Source organism: Drosophila novamexicana, unplaced genomic scaffold, assembly GCF_003285875.2.
Source record: "Drosophila novamexicana strain 15010-1031.04,08,12 unplaced genomic scaffold, DnovRS2.1 tig00000820-arrow-pilon, whole genome shotgun sequence".
Classification (NCBI taxonomy): Eukaryota; Metazoa; Arthropoda; class Insecta; order Diptera; family Drosophilidae; genus Drosophila; species Drosophila novamexicana.
Window position 1 is genome coordinate 1,424,994 of NW_020824828.1, and position 9,572 is coordinate 1,434,565.

The 9,572-nt window shown below is 38.5% G+C and overlaps 1 protein-coding gene across 1 annotated transcript; it reads right to left on the reverse strand.

The window, feature by feature from the left end:
• Nucleotides 1-1,344: 1,344 nt before the first annotated feature.
• LOC115764432 (mucin-2-like) lies at nt 1,345-3,464 on the reverse strand. The gene is made up of 3 exons (XM_030707433.1): nt 2,273-3,464; nt 2,042-2,212; nt 1,345-1,976 (listed from the first exon to the last, which is right to left on the reverse strand). The coding sequence occupies exons 1-3, from the start codon at nt 3,288-3,290 to the stop codon at nt 1,477-1,479; spliced, it is 1,689 nt and encodes a 562-aa protein (XP_030563293.1). The 5' UTR covers nt 3,291-3,464; the 3' UTR covers nt 1,345-1,476.
• Between the last annotated feature and the right edge of the window lie 6,108 nt (nt 3,465-9,572).

Genomic DNA, 9,572 nt, shown 5'->3' on the forward strand with positions numbered 1-9,572 from the left:
CTTTTTTTTGTTCTGCTTTTGCGAAAGACTTTGGAAACAAGGCGCAGGCTACAAAAAATAAAGTATGCAAAAAGTAAAACAAAAAACGTCGGGCACAAAGGATGCTACAATAATATCCTTAAGCTACAAATGCAACATGAATTTGTCTTTGCTCGACCCGAGACCCGAGCTCGGGTCGGAGTATGGCTGTACAGCCCCGCCCACAATGGCCGCCCACTTAGCCCGCACTCAACAATTTTGTTTTGTTGCTGTTGCTCTTTCTTCGAGTTGCCTTGGCAAAAAACACAGCAACAACAAAAATTAAAAATAAAGGATACTCGAACTTTACAAATGCATGCACATTAGAGCGCCAACCCGGGCGATTTACATGTGTCTGGCCGTGTGAATGTGTGTGTGTGTGTGTACGTCTGAGTGTGTCTGTGTGGGAAGTAATCTTATGCGTATCATGTGAACTCCACATATGCCTTGATTCAGCTCCTATATGTTTTCGTATTGCTAGTCCTTTGGTCCTTTATGCTGCTTTTGCTTCGACACTTATTTTAATTTATTTCATTTCATTTATGTATGCTACAAATGTCCTTTGTGCGTTTGTCCTTCTCTTGCCCACCTTCTTTTACTTTCTGCCACTAGTTAAAGTGTGTGTGTGCGCGCGTGTGTTTGTGTGTGTGTGTGTGTGTGTGTAATTAAATAAAAACGTATTTCAAGCGACTTAATACACACACACGCACACACATCCGACTGTGTCTATGCATGTATTTAAATATATGTGTGTCTGTTCTCGCTTCCTGAAAATATTTTGCAAGCTTTTATTTTAATTGCACATTGAAATTAATGTGCTACTCTCTTTCTCGGCAAAGGAAAGAGAATCTTAACTTGTATTTCTTGCTGTTGGAGATTTTTATACTCCAATATACCATTTAATACATTAACACCCGACTAGCTGAAACCCTGCAGCCCCAGCGCCGAGCTGCCGTTTGAAAAATGTCGAGCTTTCTTTTAAACTCACAAAGACACACTCATACAGAGCAGCCACGCTTCTTCCTCCCTTTTCCTTTATCCTTGGCAAAGTGCATTCTTGAATAGCTTCGGTCTTTATAGTCCGATCTATGTGTTTCAGTGTTTTATTATAGCATCAAAGTGTGGATGCATACGAAAGCGCAATGTGATATGAAAAAAAACAAGTATTCCTACTTATATAGAAAGTTGGCAACAAACGAAAAGAAATATTCCATATCCAGTTCTTATGCTACCTTCTGCCTGATACACACTTTTAGCTAGCCTTTAATAAAGTTATCAAAAGTTTGTTTATTTTATTTTGTATTTATATATAAGCTGGTTAAAACTAAGATTCATTTTCATCAATCAATTGCTATCTTCAGAATAGTTATAAAAAAAAAAAGTTTAAAATTTAATTTTGCCCAAAATGAAGTAAGTCAAAATTATTTCTCATCCAACCTTTTATCCAGGATTCGAGTTCTAATTGAACTCACTAGTAGAGGATTGCTTAAGAGTTTTCAGATCATTGTAGGCATCGGCCGCATAATTTGTCACAGAGTAGTCGATCGTCGGATCCGCTGTGCCCGTTGAGCCCGTCAAAAACTGGAAGGGAACAGCAGGCGTGAAGATAGGCTCAGTCTTGAATTCGTTTGGGTAAATGTCCTGCTCGCCGCCAGCCGATTGTATTTTAGTGAATGTTTCCGCCTGGCTAGCTTTAGCCTGATCTTCCATCAGCATTATTTTTTCCATATGCTGGCCCTGATCATGATCCATGGCTTCACCCTTGGCTTGATTGCGACGCAACAGCTCCCAATAGGAGACATTCGGCTGAAACAAGGGCTGATACTTGGGCGGCACCAGCACCTTGGTAGCCTTGGGAATCAGCTTGGTCACTGGACGCACGTAGTAGCCATCTCCGGTGGTACCATTGGTAACTCTAAGCTGGGCCAGGCGACTTGTTAAATGGGTATCGTGCTTGGCTGCGTATGCATATGGGATTGTATTTTTGATTCGAGGTTCGAGATTCCATCAGCATGTGGCTCACCTATGAAATGCTGCTGCTCGCGCAGCTCGCGCTCCGGCATCTCCATGGGCATTGGTGTTGGATAGTCCGTGTGTGGCCCAATCTTTACCTGATCGCCCATCAGCTTGCGGGCGCGACTGGACACGGAACGTTTGCCTGTCACCACATGCTCAAACCCTGGCGGCGGAGGCGCTGCCATGACAACGAGTTGTAATGAGGAGATTTCGTGAGACAATCAGATTGAATACTCACGTATGGGATTGCTGGGATCCAGCTGGCCACGATTGCGATCCAATGGTTCCCACACCTGCCGTGACTCGCACAATGGCTGCCACTGCGTCATATCGTATTGGGAATGGGACAAAGTGACCTGGCAACGGGAACGGGCACGGGGCGAGACACACGCACGTCGCCCCTGTTGGTTATCCCCATCATGGTCTTCATAGTTTTGTTGAACCAGCGGCACAGATTCCTCATGAATATCTGGCATCGTTGGCCTGTAGTGCTGCTGCTCCCAGTTGTAAGCGACTGTCTGGGGCTGACCTGGCTGCAGAAGCGGCTTCTGTTCGATGCTCAAAGGCGCCGGCATACGCATCGGTGTATAGAATGTGGACAGCATGCGCTTCTCCGGCTGCATTAGGTTACCGTAGCCAGCTATCAGTGGCTTCATCATGGGTCGTGGACCACGCGGCTGCCAGTTCATCGGCGCTGGGCAGCGCGGATGCACCTGGCCCGAACTCGTGCCATAGGGACAGGCGGTGCGAGTCCGAAATTCGTTATGATGGCGACGTGGCCGATAGGTGCCACCCTGACTGCTGGATCTGTGATGGTGTCGATGGTCAGGAAACGGCGTTGGTTGACGTGGCCACACGCTCCGAAAGGGTCGGCGGAAATCATTGGACGTTGGAATCCGATTCGGTGAGCTGTGCGCAGCTCTTGGCGTTGACGTTGGCATTGGAGGCTTCAACGGTGCCGGCTTCGGTGACGTATTGCCCACCACCTGCTCGGAGTTCTGCGCCAAGGCTGTTGTCGGGATGGACGTTGGCGGGATAGCCGGCGTTGTCTTAAGCGTCATCGTCGGCGAAAGCGTTGTTAAAGGTGTTGCCGTTGCCGTTGCCGCTGCCGCTGCCGTTGTCTTTCCCTTTGCCGTTGGCATTCGTAACATCGGCTTCGGAGGCCCAGGTCGTACATTGTTCGGCAACCGCAGCGGCTCATCGATGATCCCAGTGGCCACCACAGATGCCCAGGAAGTTGAACGCCTTGATGACATGGAAAAAGGATAAATGGCTTACCTATTCGCCGTGACAAATACCATTGAGTTGCTTGACAAACTGTTCGCTCCCTAGTGACCCGAGCACTAGTCTTTGGCAATTGATAGATCCCTGAGCTGTGTATCGGATCAATTGTTTTGCACAAAGCTGTGACAAACTATGTTCGAAATGTACAAAAGAAATAATGCGGCATTTGACAGGAATTTCAAGGCCTGATATTCAAATGTCACTCGCAAAGTCTACCTATTATTTTGTCTATGGTCCTAAACAGAGCCAATCTCTGTTAGAAATGGGACTTACGATTCTTTGGCAGAATGTTTTTTCAGTGATTTAAGGTCAAGATTTTGAAATTTAATCTTAAGCTAAAAAGTTTACTCAGAGAAAAAAGTATTTTAACCCTTTTTTACAGACATAAAGGATTTATACTTTCATTGGAGCTTTACCTCGTACACTTTTACTTTAGCCAACGAGCTTACATGAAGTTAAAGTCAAAGTCATTGAAATCGTTTAAAAAGCTTTACGTTGTAGCGCCATCTATTGTAATTCTTAAAAGCAAATGAGCTTACATTAAGCAACAGCTTACTGTATTTAAATAGTTCAAAAAGCTTTAAGTCGAACGCTTAGCGCCATCTATTGTAATAATTGATTAAGTTTACCAACAAGATCCTTGTACTCTTATGGGAAAAGGAGCATACATTAAGCACAAGCTATTAATAAACTTTACACCGAATGTTCCAGCGCCATCTAGTGTAATATTTTCAAGGTATTTGAAGCGAAAATCTAGGTTGCGAACACAAATAGCAGTTACTTCAGCCGTTGCCCAAAATGCAAAAACAGTTATTGTTTTGTCTTTTTTCTCAGTTCATTCCAACAGCGCGCGTGCTGCTGCACCTGTTCTGCTTTGTATGTATGTATGTACATATGTGTGCCTTGCATGTTTGCATGTGTGTGCATATTTAATGTGTTGGTTATTAATATAAGCTAATAATAGTGCAAAAAGACTACGAAAAACATCTAGTTCAAAACATACAATGCATAAATGCATATTATTTGAAGTAACAAAATGATACAATTTTTCCATATTTTAAATAATTGAGGAGGTACATATGTATGTATATGTGTAAATGTCCATAATCGAAGACAATTGCGCTAGCCAGCCCGAAGCTCAGCCCAGCAACTGCAGAACATTTCCCATTAAAAACAACAATCAAGAGAAACGACTCGACAATGATAAAAATAGACAACAAGCTCAATCTTATGATCTAAGCTACTGCACCCTTTTGCTGCTTATGAGCACTGCTGTCTGAGATTCGCAGTCACGGTGGCTTTGTTTTTGCACATAGTTTCGTGTGTCATCGATATTTTGCACAAGCATCTAGGTGATCAGCGATTAATACCGATATATCGTGATATCGTGTTCGTAAAAACAGCTGAGAGCACGCCGATGTTCAATCTCTGTGCAACCCTGATATAAGCAAACTCCCGCTATTTTTCAACATAAAATTGTTAGCGCCGTCGTCTACTTGATTAATTTTGCCTACTCATCGCGTTTATATTAAGTAAAAATAAGATAGAACTGCGAGTAACGTTTATTAAAGGTCGTTCACAAGTGCCGCCATTAAGGAACTTCTCGCAGACTCTATAAGCTGCATCGCCTTAATGTGCGTAAAAGTCTTTTTACTACTCCTTGTGGTGTTGGCGGCCAGAAGCGACTACCCTTGCGCCGTTCCCGCGGGCTGTGTATTTATTGAGCCGCCAATCACAGAATGTGGATAATATGGAGGAAATGGCTATCGCTATATTTGCGCACACTGAGGGTTTTTGAAGCATGTGAAACTGCAGCAACTCCAGTGTATATCTGTTCAGCAACTGTCCGATTGATGGCAGCCAAACTCATCCGGTGCTCTGCAGTTATGGGCTCGAGTTGCAGATGGACTGCTGCGCCTTTTCAAATAGCAAATCAAAATCGCTGGTCAAGGAGTACCTGGCCAAGCTGCAGGAATCGGCAAGTCTTGTGGTGCTTGAGTACTGCAAAAACATTGAACGGAGTCCCTTAAAAAGGGGATCGCAGGAGGTGAAAGGAGTCTGACCAATGATTATATGCTTCTCGCAAAGAAATATGAAGTTAAGCTCTATACCTCAGATTGATATGTGTAAGCAACAACTATCTAGCATTTTATCACTTTCACTTTTATAAAGATACTATCTCACTTTTTGCATTCTTTCAGGTATTTTGATCAACTGTGCTGTTTATGGTTGATCCATGACCCGCTCCTCGCTCAATACTATTGACAAGCAACATCTGCTATCCCTTGGTGGCGTCGTTGAACTCGACGATGACCCTGAGGCTCATTTTCAGTAATACTTGGTTCTATATGCCCAATCTGAAAACGCAGACAGCAAATAGGCGTCGTTTCCTAGCTCTAAAAATGTGAAAGTTCGCCACTTTTCTGGCTACCATATTGTCAACCATGTGATATAATGGTGCAAAAAGCTGTCGGCGGTAACGCCACATTGTGACCACGTCCTGGTGGTCATTGACAGTCGCATCCTACGACTGTCTGGCTGAAAGAAAACGCTGAGGGAGTAATGCGTGCGTGACAATGATTTAAAGGGCAATGCGTGAAACGTGGAGACCAAAATAAAAATGATAAACAAATTCAATATCTAAAATTCAAATCAATTTGGAAATAGGATCAAGGCATGCTCGTGGCTTTATTCTAATCAAAGGTATGTGTTTTAAATTGATTACAAATCTCTTGATACTTGTTTGGCATTTCCTTAAATAAGATTTTTGTTAATTCATACGGCCTGTACGATATTTCTTTTGGATCGAATTTTACCTTTGCCGATAGTCACGCTACTGAGTGGAAAATGGGTGGGCTTGGGTTAAGGTTTCCTCTGATGTCGATAAGTCGGATGCAATTTTCACAAAATTTCACAAATAATGGTGGAAATTGGGCTCTGCCTTGTGCGTAATAAAGATAGTCTTGAGTTTTAGGATATGCATATATATATACATATAACTTGAATTAGCATAGATTAAATATGGTATCAACTGATTAATCAGCTTTCTAATTAGGTCGAACCATGCCCACAACCCATATGAAACACATTAGGCATTGTTGTACATATTTAATACTAATTTTATTCAATTTAAAATTACTTTTATGCTTTTTTTTTTTTTGTGTACCATCAATGTTTTCGTTCGTATGTAATTTATTCATGTGTGTGTATTTGGGTATAGATGTGGGTGTGTTTGTGTGTGTGTGCGGTGGATGTGTGTGCTGCACTCAAAGCGATCTGCTGCTCGCTGAACATAGAGCCATGAGCCTTGTGAATAAGTGAGTGTGTGTGTGTACTCGTGTTGGAACGAAAGTTATTCGCGCTCGGAAACAATTTGGTATCTAAAATGCGACAATGATTTAAAAATTGCTTACAACATTTGTTGGGTCATAGCTCCGCAAAATTCATTCTCGTTCGTTTTCATTTTGTTGTTGATATTATTATAAATATTTGCTGTATTATTTTGTAATTATGTATTTATTTCTAGTTAATGGTTATGGGAAAATGTATATTAAATGCATGTAAATTTCGCTTAATGCTTCCATTTTGTTTTTGTATATATATGTATATATATATTTATATGTTTGTATTGATTTATTTCAATTTTTTTGTTTTTTTTCTTTTGTAGTTTTACTTACTGAAATCTTTATATGTACTTATACACGCATATGCAAGTACATATATATATATATATATATATATATATATATATATATATATATATATACATATATACTTTTTCTATATATATGTATATACTCATATTTGTATAGATATTTGAATGCTTTAATTCTTCTATGTATTTATTAATCTTTCTGATTTCATATAATAATTTGTTGTTTTGGGTTTCTTTTTGCTTGTGCGTTAAGTTTTCCATGAACTATATGTAGTTGTTGTTAGTTGTGCGGTTATCCATGAAGCGATCTTTTCATGCGTTTGTTTTTGTTTTTGGTTTTCTTTTAAATACAGATACATAATTCCATTATGTCTAGACGCGTTCTTTGTTAATGTCACTTATAAATATACAACTTAGTTGAAACATTCAATAATTTATGTTGTAGTTATTAAAAATACATAAAATATGATCTTATGTTAAACTAAATATTTTAAGAAAAAACAATTAGATATACGCATATATATATATTTGTATTCATGATTCCCTTTTCCATTCCTTTCGATTTGCTTCTCGCATCCCGATCTCGCTCGCGATCTCTATGTCTGTCTTCTTCATTCACTGCTTATCAATTATATGAATGTATATTTATTGAATATTTATACTAAAAGCTACACAAGTACATGTTTAACTGAATTTGATTCGCCATTGAAATGCTTAAGTATAATCCATAAATAACTGCACACTCGTAGATGAAAAAGAGTCGACCGACTGAACTACTTACGACTTGACTACACGTTATATTTGATTTTATTTTGAGATTTTAGTGGTTTTTTTTTTCTTTTCTTTTTCGTGTATAATACGTATTATATAACTCTATTGACGAGTACGAAAGTGCGTAAATATACGTATTCCGTTTGGGTATCAAGGATTGGATTTCTGATTTGTATCTGAACTTGGATTGCTTTGATCACGTATCGCGCAACGCCACATGCATAATACTTGTCCACGTATATATAGCTATGCGTGAAATTTATATATATATATATATATATATAGAGAGAGAGATGTATATATATACTCGTACAGTACAAGAGACGGCAGTGTATATAAATTGCCAACAAAAAACATGCACACACTGGCTATATTATGTACTCGCTATGTACTTGCAACGTATGAGCTCAAAATTTGATGTCTTCCTTTCGAGTAGGAAGTATCCTTTTATATTTTTTATTTTTTTATTTCGGTTTTTTTTTTTCTTTTGGTCTTTGGCAACTGGTAATCCCGTATTTTGTTGCCAATTTTGAGCCATTTTTTTTTTTTTCAATTTTCTTGGTGTTATAAGTAGTTAAAGTTGTTGCTATATTTTGTTGAGGGACGGGGCGGCGGGATGCATCGTGTTTGCCGCCCTCTATACGCGTTTATTTTCATATAAAACTTTGAAATACTTTGAATTTGGTGGGTTAGTATACATATATTTAAAGATATACGTTGCACATCTTTAAAAATGGTTCTTAGCTTGTAATTGTAAACGTTTTTCTATCATTTCCTAAATGCGTTTCATTGTTTGGGAATTCAAGAAGTTTTCTGGCGAACCACATGCGACAATCTCATTGTTTGTTTTGCTTACTTTGAGAGCTATTACATACAAATTAAATTATTATAATTACTATTAAGTTTTTGTTTCGCATTTAACATCACTACTAATAATCAAAAAATGGACATTTATAAACTTTTATTTAAATATATATTTATATATATATATATATATATATATATGTATATAATATATATATATATTTATATATATATATATATATGTATATACATATGTATACATATAAATATTAAAAATGATTTTCTTCCTTGTTTGGCTTTTTGCTGCCACAACATAATTTTCTTGTTGATCTCTTAGCCTTTGTGGTGTTTTACAATTGGCCACGAAGTTTGGTTGAACGCATTTTTTTTTACTTTTGTGAATTTCTGTGGTAAAATGTCGTAAATAATGTAATGCAACTGATAAATTAATTGGTATCCAAAGTCAATAAACAATATAATTCATCACAGTTTGTTGTTGTTGTTAGTGTTTGTCTTCGGCTGTTGTTTAGGGTGAAGGGAAATCGAAAGCCTGCGCAAAATGTGTTTCATGAATTATGCATTCTTCAGTGCTCGCGTCTTACAACAACACATTTCGTGGCATTCCAAATATGTACAGGTATTGTGACCCATATATCTATAAATATATAGATAGGTACACACCTGCGCAGTTTGTGTATGTGATCCTTAATGCTGCCTGAAAAGCGCTGCATATTTTGCGGCGCGGCAGCTTCTGAATTAATTGTCGAGCTGTGTTAAAGTATATATTTGTTTGAGCACTCGTGTACTCAGCTGCAAAGCGAAAAGTAAACAACCTTTTTGTTTATAAGTTTAATCATTTTTTTTGCTTAAGTTGTACATGATTTTTAATAGATTTGCAGTGGAAATAAAAACAAAAACATTTTGATATAAATATTTAAAGTAAAACTTTTAGTTACAAACACATTGCAGCGAGTTAAGCAATAATAATAATAATAATAATAATAATAATGCACAAATTAGACAG